The sequence below is a fragment of the Rousettus aegyptiacus genome, unplaced genomic scaffold (assembly GCF_014176215.1).
Source record: "Rousettus aegyptiacus isolate mRouAeg1 unplaced genomic scaffold, mRouAeg1.p scaffold_m13_p_1, whole genome shotgun sequence".
Classification (NCBI taxonomy): Eukaryota; Metazoa; Chordata; class Mammalia; order Chiroptera; family Pteropodidae; genus Rousettus; species Rousettus aegyptiacus.
Window position 1 is genome coordinate 59,914,422 of NW_023416284.1, and position 15,235 is coordinate 59,929,656.

General features: G+C 34.8%; 1 protein-coding gene across 1 annotated transcript in view; it reads left to right on the forward strand.

Annotated features, from left to right (window-relative positions):
- The first annotated feature begins 12,515 nt into the window (after nucleotides 1-12,515).
- Nucleotides 12,516-15,235, forward strand: part of CLCA1 (chloride channel accessory 1) — a 28,751-nt gene continuing 26,031 nt past the window's right edge. The window contains exon 1 of the mRNA XM_016148524.2: nucleotides 12,516-12,677. Coding sequence (XP_016004010.2) covers nucleotides 12,516-12,677 — 162 coding nt within the window. The remainder of the gene's footprint in view (nucleotides 12,678-15,235) is intronic.

Sequence of the window (15,235 nt, forward strand, 5' to 3'; positions counted from 1 at the left end):
TAGAGAAAAGGTTAAATCTCAATGATATAGTATAACTCTCTGTATGAAGCAATTGTTTAGTTACTTTAATTAATTTTTCTTTCTCTTTATATGTTCAGAATAGATTGCATATTTATAAATAAAGATCAATCTGCACTTTATATATGAAGCCCCTATTGTAAAATTCTTTACCTCTAGCCCTTGGGTTAACTATACTACAGATCAAATCCCACAACTAATGCTCAGAGATTTTTGTTTATTGTGAAAGTTAACCTTAAAATGTAGGTATTACCCTTATCCCTTGACACCAGTTTTGTAAGATGTCTATTGAATTTATTATTTATAAGTTTCTACCCTCATCAAACCAGCTTTACAAGTTATTGTCTTGGGTGTTATTCAGTGAAAATGGTAATAGTTCTTATGAGGCTTTAAGTAAACAATGAAAGACAGTTCTAAAATTATTTTAATATATACATAGGCTACATAGTTTCATTAAATTTCGACCAAAGAAGAGGGCATGGGAGAGAGACTGACCTTTAGAAATGTTTAACTGATTCTGTTTTTTGTTTAAATAAAATTCTAGAAGTCCTTTCTGTATTAAAGGTTATTTACTTATGGGGTGGGGGCAAATAGAGAGAGGGAAACATAAGTCACAAGGAAATAAAAATCATCTTCCGTCTAATTTTACTTCTCTTATTTTTAAAAGATATTCTTGAGAGATAGAACCATTTGCTTTGTATATTCAAGAAGTTAAAACTTTATTAGGTAACTACAAATAATGATGTAGAATAGATCTATTTTACAACCAAGACCAATTAAGAGTGAAAATTAGATTAAGTTTTTGGGAGGTGAGGAAGGAATCGTGGAGAACTGGGGCAATAAAAAAAAGAGACAGAGAATTTGAAGCCTTGAGCAAGATACTCAGAGCAGTTCTGGGGAGAAAAACAACCAGCAAATCTCTCCACCTAGGCTTCCTCCTTGCAGTCATGCTACATCCCCAGGTCTGGACTAGTACATTTTAAGTCTCAGAGTGCCTAAATTTTCACAGATGGGAAATATCAAATACCCACTTGGCTGTTAGTCTCTCCTCTCTCTAATGCCTGCTAACTTGGAATTTGCTTCTCTGTAGTTTCAATGGGCTGGTAAAATACTGAGACAGAGTTTGGCAGGTTTTAAGTTATCAGATGTTACCCTCATTTTACAAACAGGAGAATGGAGTTTTAAGAGACTAATCCAAAAAACTGTGTTGGTTAATGACAGAGCTATATAGGAGTACAGACAGGTTCTCTTACTGCTCTTTCACTCCTATCTATTTAAGAAGGTGTGAGAAGGTGGGGATTATGCCTAGAAATATTTAACTCTTTCAAGATCATTTAACAGGAGACTAGGTCTAGCTTTAGGAAACTGGATTGTTGGCTTTTTGTTTTTGTTTTTGCTTTTTTTTTTCATCTTGTAGGTGTAAGGATGAAAAAATAGACTTGAGTCTGGAATTAGTGAATTGGAAGAGGCAAAACTAGGATAAAGGATGCTAAAATGATGAACTGAAATATATTATAGAATAGAAAGAGTGATCTCATCAAGTATATACAGTAAACAATATTCAGTGGTTATGAGGAAGTGTAGCATCAGACAAAATATATGGTAAATGTAGGAAGATATTTATTTAGAGAAAAAGATGGTTACATTTAAATGAGAGAGAAATAGAAGCAGGAGACAGAAGATTTTTAGGGGACGAGTTGATATAGCCTATATACTGATTGCTGTTTATGTATACACTGTTGACTGCCCCAAAAGTACTGTTTTACCTGCATGTTAGTATCAGAAAGCCTACCAAAAACTTTGCTTTTAACTTTGCTTTCTGTTGTATTGTAATTGTTCTTATAAAAGCTGATGTCTAAAAATATTATTCATTTAAAACTTAATATGACAAATCCATTTGCACTAATGGCAGAGTTGCTCAAATCAAACTAATCCTTTTGCTGATAACAGTCATTACTCTTGGGAAAAAAAATATAAAACACACTCTCTGAAAGCACTGGCACCAACAAAAGCAGGTAGAAACTGGAAGAGATATGACCCTTGAAAAAAGGCAAGCAATCTAGGTGAGATCCACATTTTAAAAGCTTTTCTCCCTAAAGCCAGTCCCAGTTTACTTAGAGCATCTGGATAGAACTCAAGCAAAACATAGCAGTCTACTAGGTTAAAAAGCCAGAAGTAAGAGTCCTGAGGTGCCAAAGCACTTGGAAATTGGGGGAGGAAATCATAGAAAGGAAGAGACCGCCAAAGGGAAAGTTCCCAAATCTGGATCCTCTCAATCCTTGATTGGGTCTTATATTGCAAAAATAATCTAATGGAAAACAAGAGATTGGAGACTAAAATTGCTGAACAGAGGTTTTTAGCAACTGCCCAGTTTTGGGGAGAAAAAGTTTAAGGTTTAACCCTAACCAAGTTAGAGTGTTTATTTAGCACCTTGTTTTTCTACTGAAACTTCAGAAGGACCATATTAGGGGTAAGGGCCATGTCCCCAGACTAAGAGTTATATCCTAAAACAAAAGGCAAAACTGCAATAGATCTGCTCTGACAAAGCCTAAAACCATGTCTCTACAGAATCGAGATGATTATTCACCAATAATTTAACTACTGCTATAACATAACTCAGAGGAAGATAACATTATACAATTTCGATAACATATCATCCGGTATATCATAAAAAATTAATAGACACACCTACAAGCAGGAAACATGTCCCATAATTAATGAGAATAAAAATGTGTCAATAGAAGATATAAAAATTAACCAAATTTGGAATTAGCAGACAATGAGTTTATAAAGAAATTATAGAAAAGAGATAAGTAGGTGATTAATAGAAGAGAAAATTCAGGAAAGATGTAGAAATTCTTTAAAAAGAAGCAAATGAAAATCCTAAAAATCGAAAAATACAAAATATAAAAAATTTTGTAATGGATTCACAACAAACTGACACTATAGAAGAAGAAAAGGTTGGATGACTTAAAGATAGGAAAATAGAAAGCATCAAAATGAAGCATTTCATTTAAAAAAAATGGAAAAGCAAAAAAGACTGTGGAATATAATCAAGCAGTCTAGTGTACATGTAAATCAATTCCAGAAATAGAAGAAGTAAAAATTGGGGATAAAAATATTAAAAAATTATCAGATAAAAAATTTCAAAATTGATTTAAATTATCAACTTACAGATCTAAAATCTTCAGTTAACCTAAAATAAGATCTATATGAAGAAAACAACACCTACTATATTATAGAAATGATGACTGTTATTCAAAACAATTGAGGCCAGAAGACAACAAAATGACATCTTAGAGTGCTAAAAGAAAAATCTGTCAGCACAAAATTTTATATTAAGCAAAAATATCTTTAAACATGAAGGTAGATAAATAAAAGCTGAAATAATTTTCACTAGCAAAGAATACCAAAGGAATTTCTCTAAGCTGAAGGAAAATGATGTCTACTGGAAATATAGATCTATAGTATGAAAGGAAGATCACTGGAAATGGTAAATAGGTAGATAGATATAATAAATCATTGGTTTCCTTTACTCAATTCCTTTAAAAGGCAATTAACTGTTTAAAGTGAAAAAAAACATACAAAACCTCAATATATTATGGTATTAATAACAAAGAAATAACATATATGACAATAAAAACAGAATGAACAGAAAGGTGACAAATAAAATTATACTGTTGAAAGTTACTTACATTATACATAAAGTGGTATAATATTAATTCAAGGTAGACTAGGATAAATTAAAGGTGTATATTGCAACCCCTTTGGCACTTATCAATAATAAAGCTAACAAATGTAATAACATGGAACACCACCCAAAAACTACCTAATTAACACAAAGGAGACAGGTAAAGAGCAATAAATGAACAAAGAATAAACAAGAATAACAGAAATCAAATAGCAAGATGGTAGACTAAAGCCAGCTAAATTGATAACTGTATTAAAGATAAATGAACTAAACATTTCAACTAAAAAGTGAAAATTTGCAGACTAATAAAAATGCAAGACTCAACTATGTGGTATTTAAAACAGATGCATTTTAAATACAAGACATAGAAGTTGAAAGTGAAAAAGTAAAAATGGTATATCATGCAAACACTAAGCATAAGAAGTTGGTGTTAGTATATTACTATAAGACAGAACAGACCTTGAGAAAGGAGAGAAAAAGAGGGTCATTCCATGATAGTAAAAAAATAAATTCAAGAAGATATAAGAATCTTAAATGTGCATGTACCTATTAATAGAGCTTCAAAATATCAGAAACAAACAAGCAAAAAAATGCCAAAACTAGAGATGGACAAATCAACAACTGAACTTAGGGATTTAAATCTTTCATTGTCAATAACTGAAAAATATCTAAATAGGAAACTTAGTAATAATGAAGAATATTTTAACAACATTATCAATAGATTTGACCTTGACATTTATAAAACCAATTACTGCAGAGTACACATTCTTTTTAAGTACTCATGTAATTTTTATCAAATTAGATCATGTGCGAGGCCACAAAACATATCTCTAAATGTAGAGTACAGAAATAGACTGACACTATATGGTCAACAGATTTTCTACAAAGGCGTGTGCAAGTCAATTGAGGAAGACAACTCAATGGGTAAAAGAGTTCTGTTCAATAACTGATGTTGGGAAAACCAACCATATATTTGGTAAAACAATTTTATTTTTACCTTAATAAAATATGAATTCATGATGGATCATAGATATAAATGAGTTAAGATATTAACTTCTAAAACAATAAGATAATATCTTCACAGCTATAGTGTAGAAAGATTTTTTTAGAACAAAAGAAACACTAAGCATAAAAAAATAAGTTGGACTGCATTAAAACTAAACATTTATGCTCATCAGAGGGAGCCATTAATAAATGAAAAAGGCAAGCTACAGAATGGAAGAATATATTCACAACACATATCTGACAAAGAAGTCATATTCAGAATACATAAATATATTATAAAATCAGTAATAAAAATACAAAAAAATAAATATGGGTAAAGATTGAACAGACACTTGACGCATATATGTTAATAAGCATATATGAAGGCAATCAACACCATCAGTCACTGACAAACTGAAAACAATAACTATTATGAAATACTTCTTCATTCCCACTAGAAGAGCTAAATTATAAAGACTGACAATATGAAATGTGAGCAAAGATGTAGAACAACTGGAATTGTCTTACACTGGTGAGTGTGCAACCACTTTGGAATACTGTTTGGCAATTTCTTAAGAGTTATTCATATATCTAACCCTGGACCTAGTGTTCCACTTAAGAGAGCTGAAAATATATGTCTTGTCCGCCAAAAGACTTGTTCAGGAAATCTTATAGCCACTTTAGTCATAATAGCCCCACATTGTAAACAAACAAGTTTTCTCTACAGAATGGATAAAATAAATATTGTTATTGGGATGAATTCATAATAAAATACCACTCAGTAACAAAAAGATGCTTGCAACAACATACATGAATTTCAAAAGCATTATATTAACCTAAAGAGCATGCACTGTATGATTCCATTTATAAGAAGCTCAAGAACACTACTAATCTCTGGATATAAAATTTGTAACGCTTGTTGCCTTAAAGCAAAAGTGTGAAAATCAACTGGAAGGGGCACAAAAGAGCTTTTTGGAGCAATTAAAATGTTATATGTATTGACTGAGATGGTGGTTACCTGGGTGTATACATTTTTCAAAATTAATTTATCTGTGTACACTTGATTGGTGCATTTTATTGTATATAAATTTCACCCCAAGAGAAACTTAATATGAACAAATTTTTGTATCCTTACCCATTAACAAGCTTTATAGCAATGGTTCTCAGGCTAGGGGTGATTTTACCCTCTACGGGACAGTTGGCAATGTCTGCAGACATTTCTGATGATCACAGCTAAGGGAGTTAGTTATCTAGTGGGTAGAAGCTAGCGGTGCTGATAAACATTCTACAATGCACAGAACAGTCCCAACAAAGAATTACTCAGCCAGAAATGTCAATAGTGCCGAGATTGAAAAACCTCACTTCATACAGAGGAGGAGCAAGGGTTTATTCATAAGGACATTTGATACATGAATATGAGAGAAAGGGGCCTTAATGCAGAGGCACACAAAACTAAGCCTGATTTAAATAAAGTTGAGAAAAAAGTATTTTAAATAAAATAAAGATGGTCCATATTAGAGGACTGGATTCATAAGGCTGGTAGAAATTCCAACTGGTGAAAAAACAAAGAAGGAAAATGTATATAAAATTGAGTGGACACTGTATATGTGTTAAGATCTGTATTACAATCTGTGAATGTAAAATACAGGGACACAAGGAATAGAAGCAGAAAAAAGAGGGATGAGTAGTGGTCTCTGAAGAAATGGAAATCTGATTTATTGTATATGTGTCATAGGAGGTAAAAAAAAAAAAGCACAGATAAGTCCAAGAGACAGACAGAATAAGATATGAACGTTAGGGATACAGATTACAGGGTACATGAAGGTAGAGTGAGAAGCAGTCAAGGGCACAGAAACAGATGCTCGTAACCATGGAGGTAATTAGAGCTGGTCCCCAAAGATCAAAAAGAATGCCTCCCTCCATAAATCCTTCCTGCACTTAGAATGCCTAGTTCTTATCAGCAAGAGGGTTCCTGGAATGGGTGGGGAGTGACCCAGATGGTGGCCAATTTTATTTCCACCTCCCTCTCACTACAAGCTGCTGAGTCTTATCAGAAAGCTGCTTTCAGAGAACAATTATCTCAAGGGAACAAGAAGGAGGAAGCTACCCAGTACAGTGGGCAATTGTTTTTTTACTTCCCTGGCTCTGTGGAACCGAAGCAATATAGATGAACAAACGTTGAAAAGAAACCTTTCTTAAAATTGATGTGACCTTACTTCACCCCAATAGGAAAGAAGCAGCAAAAGTCTGAAGAAGATAAAAGTGAAAAAAAAGAGTGAAATGAAAAAGTAAAGTAAAAATAAAAAAGAAAGATGAGAAATTAAGAGTAGAGAAAACAGGACTACCACTCTTATGATAATATGTTAGGATTTCAAGTTGACAGTCTTTAGTATAATATTTTTATTTTTATGTATAAATTTATTTCAATTACAAAAGTAATACTATTATACAAAGTACAAATGTTTAAGTAAGATGTGACAAATAAAATAGATACTAAATAAATAAGTTTATTTATTTCTTTGTTAATAGACATTTGGTAATTCAATTACTTGCTATTACAAAGTAGGCTTTGAGGGACAAATTATACTACCCTTGTACATATAATCATATGTATCTGTGTGAGTTTGTTCCTTGTGTATGTGTGTGCACCTGTGTGAGTCTATCTCTAGGGTAAATTCCTAGAAGTGGAATTGCTATGTAAAAAGGTGCACACCCTTAAATTTTGATGAATATTTCTCTCTAAAATATTTGTACCAATTTTCCTCTCATCAATAATATACAAATACTTGTTTCCTCATGGCCTTATTACTATTGCTAAAGGAAGTCATGAGTCGAGGTTAAAAGAAGGAGTCATACTGAAGTACTGCATGGCAAACAGCTTAAAATTGATTCTTAAACATCAATGTCCTTAAAATATTCCTCGGTCATTCTTATTTGATGCCATTTAATGTAAAGGTCAGCTTTCTCCATCTTGTTAACACCTCTTCTATCTCTCCCTCCAAGACGAAGGTTTGTGTCAGTGGGAGGGAAGGAGAAATGTAAAAATATTTTGTTTACTTAATAAATTCTATGTGCCAGGCATTGTGGTAGCTGTGTTGTATTTTTTAATTTTGTTTTAATTTTTCAATCTTCAAAATACCAGTTTACCATTGTTACCTAATCCTAAGAAGTAGATTCAATGCAAGTGATCCTATTAGAGATAGAAAAGACATTTTTGTAATAATTATATAACAATCCTAAATTTGCATGCACCAAAAACATAGCATTAAATATACAAAGCAAAAGTTGACAGAACTAAAAAAAAGGAAATAGAAAAATTCGCAATCATAATTACAGTTTTTAACAGAGCTCTCTCAGTAAATAAAAGAACAAGCAGACAAGAAATGGTAAAAATAGAGATTTGAATCACATAACTAACCATCTTGGGCTAACTTATATAGAACAACTACAGAATATACATTTTTCTCAAAATTACATGGAAAGTTTTACCAAAGTAGACTCATAAGCTGAGGCAAAAAGCAAGTCTCAAGTTTCAAAGGATCTAAATCTTAGAGTGTGTTTTCTGACTACCTTTGAATTAAACTGGAAATCAATAATAGATTAACAAAAGAATCTCCAAAAGCAAAAGACTTCTGTAAGCCCATATGTTGAAAAAAAGAACTAAAGACGAAAGTTAGAAAATATTTGGAATTAAATGATAAGTAAAATATGGCATATCAAAACATATACGAGGAAGCTAAAGCAGTAGTCAGAAAGGAAATTTAAGGAAGAAATAATACCAGTTTTAAACAAACTGTTTCAGAGAATAGAAAAAGAAGAAAGACTTCCCAACTCATTTTATGAGATCAGATAGCCTTGGTATTAACACCTGGCAAGGACATTGCAAGAAAGGAAAAGTAAGAAAAATCTCTCCCATGAACATAGGTGCAAAAATCCTAAACAAAATATTAGTAAATTGAAAAAGATATTACAACATGATGAAAAAGGGTTATTCTAGGATTGAAAGGTCGAATTAGTAAAATAAGTCACCACATTACTAGAACAAAAAAGAAAATTCACATGACCACGTTGATGGATGCATAAAAAGCTTTTAATAAAATTCAACACCTATTTTTGCTTTTTTAAAAAAGAAACCTCTTAGCAAACTAGGAATAGAAGAAGACTTTCTTAATCTGATAAATGACATCTATAAAATATCTCTAGATAATAGCATATTTAATAGTAAAATATAGAATGCTTTTCAACCTGGGACTGAAAACAAGAAAAAAGATATGATCCTCTTCACCTGCATTCAAAAATTTCAGGTGGTGAGAGCTAGTGTAATAAGGAAAGAAACAAAATAAAAGTTGTATGATTGGAAAGGAAGAAGTAAGCATGTTATTACTCACACATTACACGATTAAAAACATAAAATCCAAGAAAAAGTACATACTAGAAATAAGTAAATTTAGCAAGCTTACTATTTATGAGGTCAATACATAAAACTCTATTATATTTCTATATACCAGGAGTAACCAATTAGAAAATAAAATTTTACAAAAACACTATTTATAACAGCATCAAAAAACCCCACAAAAACCCAGAAATGAATCTAATGAAAGATGTACAAGGCCTCCACCCTGAAAACTGTAAAATATAATTGAGAGCAATTAAATAAAATGAAGAGATACTCCATGTCCATAGATTGAAAGACTCAATATTATCAAGATGCCAATTCTCCCCAAACTTTTTCAATAAAATCCTATCCAAATCTACGCAGCAGATTTTTGGGGGTGAAATTTATGAGCTAATCCTAAATTTTATATTGAAATGAGAACCTAAATTTGCCAAAATTATTTTGAAGAAAAACTAGAGTGTTTACACTACTAGATATCAAGATTTAAAAAAGCAGTAGTAATCAAGACAAAATGATATTGAGGTAAAGATTGCCACATAGACAGTAGAACAGAATAGAATCCAAAAACAGACCTGAACATTTGTAGGAACCTCATTCACAACTGTGGTATATTTTTACAATAAAGTAAATGAGAAAAGAACATATTACTGCCACATGAAACAACATGGCTGAATTTTATGTGGGAAGTGTTATGTGACAGTAGTCAGACACAAGAGGACATACCATATATTTCTGTTTATAGGAAGTACAAAAATCAGTAAAATTAAGCTATGTGGCAATGGAGGTCAGAATAGTGATTACCATTTGGGGTTTTTTGACTAGGAAGGAACACAAAAAAGACTTCTAGGATGTTGGAAATATTCTATGTCTTTGGTGAGAGTCTGTCTCTCAGGGTGCTAACTCCCTGCACTTCAAGTTTGTATCATTCGGCCTACCTGAGCTGCCTCTGACAAAGCCAGACCCAGGTGCAGTGGTGCAATGCTTTGTGTGAACCAAAGCCTCTGTGAACTTGTTTAGTCTGGACTTGGGCACCAGGGAGAGAATGGGGCTGCCACCACAGCCCGCCCAATAGAGGCCATGCTAAACTAGGTCCTCTCCCTGGGTAAGCAGAGAAGAGCCAGTGGTGTTGGGAGATGAGGCGACTGTGGCAGCAGCCAAGGCCCAGCCAGTGCGGAAGGCTGAGCAAAGCTGGAGAGCCACCTAAACTAGACCTGTCATATAAGCTGACCCCTATCATAGTCAACTGCAGCAGCCACAACCCAAGAAGGGTTCAGAGTCCTCAGGAATCTTCACCAGGTTACAGTAACAGGAAAACAAAAAACACAGTCAGCTAAAATGTTGACTAAAAGGAGGGTAATTGGTGATGAAGGAAGGAGGTAAAAAATATCTACTATGGCCCCGAGACCAGTGGTAGCAGCAAGCACTACAATTTATTTCAATAACTCTTTTGTTTTAGGTATTTTAGGAGATTACACCACTTTGAAGGAGATTCTATGAAGACTGGATCTGTACTTTCAGGGAAAAAGTGAGACAGCTTGTGCTCATAAAAAAATGCAAAGTATATGATATTGTAGTAGCTAGATATGATGAAAGGACATGAGTGGGATTTGAGCAGTTCAAGCAGTTAGTTGTATTGGACTTATCTTATTGAACCACCCTAGGTTTCTTGACTCTATTTATAATCTGGAGCCCTCAGTAACTTGCTCCCTCTCAGACACCCAATCCTTGCTAGGCCTGAGTAGTTCCACTGCCAGATGCCAGCAAGGTACCACTTGAAATCCTTGGCTTCTCCTATACCACAGGGCATTGGAACTCTCTTTCCAAGAGCTGTCGAAGGGGCTGGATGACACAGCCAGGAAGTTCAAGGCAGCTGACCACCTGCAGGAGATGAAAAGGAGCCAAACACTTTCCCTTCCTCCCTCAAATGGACTGTTCTAAAGCATGTTTTCTTTGTATAGCCTACTGGGAGACATCTCAGATGGCAGGGCAGGTGTACCAGCAGGATGACCGGCTGAGTCTCTTCATTGTACCCCAATAGCCAACGTAGCAACACTTGACCTTTCATTGCTTCTCAGCTTCCCCTGACTCTTTCCCCTTTCTGTTATTCTCACTGCTCTGAGATTAAACTCTCAAATCAATACAATAGCACATAGGCTTGCCTTAGGCTCTGTTTTCTGGGGAACCCAGGAGAGACAAATAGTTGGGTTTTGAGATATTTTAGAATCTAAAATTTTTATGTCATGTGTATAATAAAGCACACATTTATTCAATAAGCATTAAATAAATTATTTTTATATAAATTATTTGGATCATCTGGACAACCACTTTATATATGAGTACTTCCATTCTATTTCAAATGCTTCACTTCTGATTGCTTAAACATTATATACTTAAGCAATAAGTACTAGTTATTAGCAGTTAGTACTAATTTAATTTTGATGAGCCAAGGTCAAAGAAAAGGTACAGACAAGATGAAACTGACGTTCACCACCACATGAAGATCAAATGAAGTCATGGGATAAAGGGGATATATTTCAAGTAATTTGAATAAAGGAAAGTGGTGGACCCATTTGAATTTTCATCTGAGGTTTGGCAAACTTAAAAGGGTCTATTCAGTAGCTGGCAGTCCATAATTCATGTTCTGAGAGATATTTAATTTCAGTAAAGTAATTTAATGTTGCTAATTTGAATTTTATTGAGCAATAGGAGCTATGGAAAAGAGAAACAGAGGTCTGATGAGGAAACTTGAAGAGGTTTGCTTTGCACAGTGAGATATAAATTTTTACCTTTTCTCTCCAGCATAAAATATTCAATAATATCTATGAAGCTTGCTAATGCTTTTTGGATAAGTGGATTGTCTAAGGGAGCACCAAGAGGTGAGGAGGTTATGTCAAGATCGATGAGGATAAAAAATAGTGACCACCATGAGGGATAACTGGATATATTGTTTACACTTACTGAATACTTATTGAATACACAGAACAGCCACGCCTCCACTGGAAAGGCAGGGTGTGGAGGGTTGTGTTGGGTGGGCCAGTATACCTAGCTAGACAAACATTTGTAGGAAGTAAACATCTTTCAATGGCCAAGCTGCTTGTCACCTGTGAGTTCTTCCAGAAAACTGGTGGTGGGCTCCCCACCCTCTTTCACAGCATCTGGCATAGGTGAAGATAAGGCTAATAACCTTTTCAGATGAAACATTTAAAAGTACATAGAACTTAAGAATAAGGTATTGTTACAGGCCACATATTGGAGACAAATGCAATAGTAAAACAATTTGGGGTCATGGGTTAAAGTCCTGTGGTAAACTACTTCTGATAACTTGGAAAAATGTGTGTCTACATATTCATATATAAATAGGGGTAAAGAAAGATGCTTCTAAACCCAGCATTTTTCAAAAGAATAATCAAAGGGATATGTACAGCGATGGGGTCATTTAAGAGTTCTGTTTTCATCTTGGTCTTTTTCCTTCTGGAAGGGTCCCTGAGCAATTCACTCATTCAACTGAATAATAATGGTTATGAAGGCATTGTCATTGCAATTGATCCTAATGTGCCAGAAGATGAAACACTCATTCAACAAATAAAGGTAAGTTTAAAATGGTAATTAGCCATGCTTCTTTTAAAAAATATTGAGTGTAATGTAATAGAGTGAATGTGAGTTCTCTAACTCCAACTGTGTGATACTGGCAAGTTATTTTTTTTATGTCTAAGTCTCAGTTTCTTCAGCTGTAAAATAGAACTCATAACACTTAAACCATTAGAATTCTTCTGAAAGAGAAGATAATAAATGCAATGCACATAACTAAGAGTTTCAAACATTGTTGGTGCTTAATAAATGATGTCTACATTTATTGATAGTGGGTGATTTCATTTTAAAATTATTCAGTTCTGCACTAAGGCAAAGCCAGATGCAATCAACAGATACTGTAAAATGCAAAAAGGATTTTGCCTGATTTTACTATTGGCTCATATCAGATTCTCTTTTTATTCTAATTGTAACCCTCTTCTCTGTGATCCTAACATAGGAGCCCAAGATGCAAATCTCTGACTTATGAACAATCCTGACCCTTTTAATGAGAGGAACTTCTGCATTTTATCAGCCTGAGTGCAGGGGACCCTCTCAGGTTGCTGAGTGGCCTCACCTCACTTGTTACTTCTATAGGGGAAGGAAAAACTAGGAAAGAAGATGCTTCTTGTTCTGGGCAGAGGTGTCTACCTGTTGTAAGGTGGAGGGATTAGAGAGGTTGTGCACAACAGCAAATGAATAAGAATAAGAGGAAAGTGGCTTATGGATGGTCGACTTGGAATCTGGCTACAGCACATGCAGAGGCAGTAATGTATAATGAGGAAAATACTAGTCTGTAAAATGGAGATAATAAGAAGTACTTTCCTCATGGAATTTTGTGAGCATTAAATTTAACAATGCATGCATACAAGGGAAGTTTAATGAAAGGTATATGGGGACCATACATTTTTGCATGTTTTTTATAAGTTTAAAATTATCTTGAAAGATTTTTAAAAATTTTCAAAAATGCATGCATAGTGGCTGGTCCATAGTAAAAGCTCAATAAATAGCAAGCATAACCATCAGTCACCAGTCCCCCTTTTAATTCTTCTAGATGGAAAGAGTTCATTTTTCTTAACCAAGCCAAACAGACTGAGGCTTGTTCCTGGGCAAAGTTCAGGAATGTGAGCTCAAAAGTTAATAGTGCAAGGGCCCCATGCGTTGCCACTAGATGACCCTTGCTTTGAGTAGAAACAAAGCCAGAAAGATGAAGCTTGGAGAGAGAACCATCTCTACCACCAAAAGGAGTTTGGGGTTAGACACTTGAGTAGTTGAGGCAAGAGGGGAAGCCTACTTTTTAAATGGATGACTATCAGATATTATTACCTTTTGAAAACTCTCGAAAGTCAAAACTTGAGTGAGTTTTTGATTGCCTCTAAACTTAGAAATGGCCTAAGCAAAAATAAAGGAGTCACTTGGAATAACAGACACAGAAAACGTGGGAGAACAACGTGGCCAACATGCTTCTATCTCTGGCTAGACAGTCAATGGGGTCAAGAACAGCGCTAAGAAAAGAGAATAAATTCTTTATCTCTGATGGCAATGGTAATTCATATTTATATTGTGCTTTAGAGATTTCAGAGTGCTTTCACCTCTCTCTTTGGGAGTTTTGCTCCTGAGAAATGTACTTCTTATAACAATTATTAAGTTGGCTTTTAATATGAGTCCTAAATGAATTGGGTGTGAGATAAGTTGGTTTCCACATTTCCTTCTCTTAAAAAGTTAAGGGCAACACTGTGCTCAGGGTCTCTAATTGAGTAGCTAACAAAAGTGAGTTTTTCTTTCTTAATGCAGAACTGAAGGACCTTACAGTGGGCTTTTCGGCTTTCCTGCCATTCCTCTCTCTGCTTTTGAAGGGAGACTCCCCCTGGTGCCCTTGTGGGGATCGACGCCGCTAAGCTCTTAAATACTTGGTTCTTCAGGACAGTCCCCGGTGTTGCTCCACCGACAAGACCAGCAGATGGCGCTGCAGCAGTTGTGTCCACTGCGCCTGCCCTTGTATTACTTGTAGAAGCCGAGAGCTCATTTCATAAAATGAGGGAGAGTCAGGATGGAACTCTTTAATCTCCCTCCCTCCTTCCCTCCTCCCTCTCTGTCTCTCTCTCTCTCTCTCTGTCTCTCTCTCATACACATACATACACACACACACACACACACACACACACACACACACAGATATTCAGTGGGAGTACTGCTAGGGGTCTCCTCAATGGAAGGGAACTACCTGTCTTGGTACTCCTGGACAGCTTGCCACTTCATTCATTCATTCGTTCATTCGTTCGTTCATTTGTTCATTCAGCTAACAAATATTTACAGGGCATCTGCATTATGTCAGGTACCAGGAATCCAGGGCTGAACAATATATCATCCCTGTCATTAAGGAATTTCCAGTCAGTCCTATAAACTGTCATCCTCAACTTCTCTAAGCCTCAAAATTTAAATGTCTATTTGGATATGAGGTTACCTTCTCAAAATCAGGAACAGATTCCAAAGTGAAGATTCCTTATTAACGTTTCTATTAAACCATGGAAGACAAGGGGTGGTGACGAGCTGGGAGAAAGTGGTGAAGGTTAAATAAG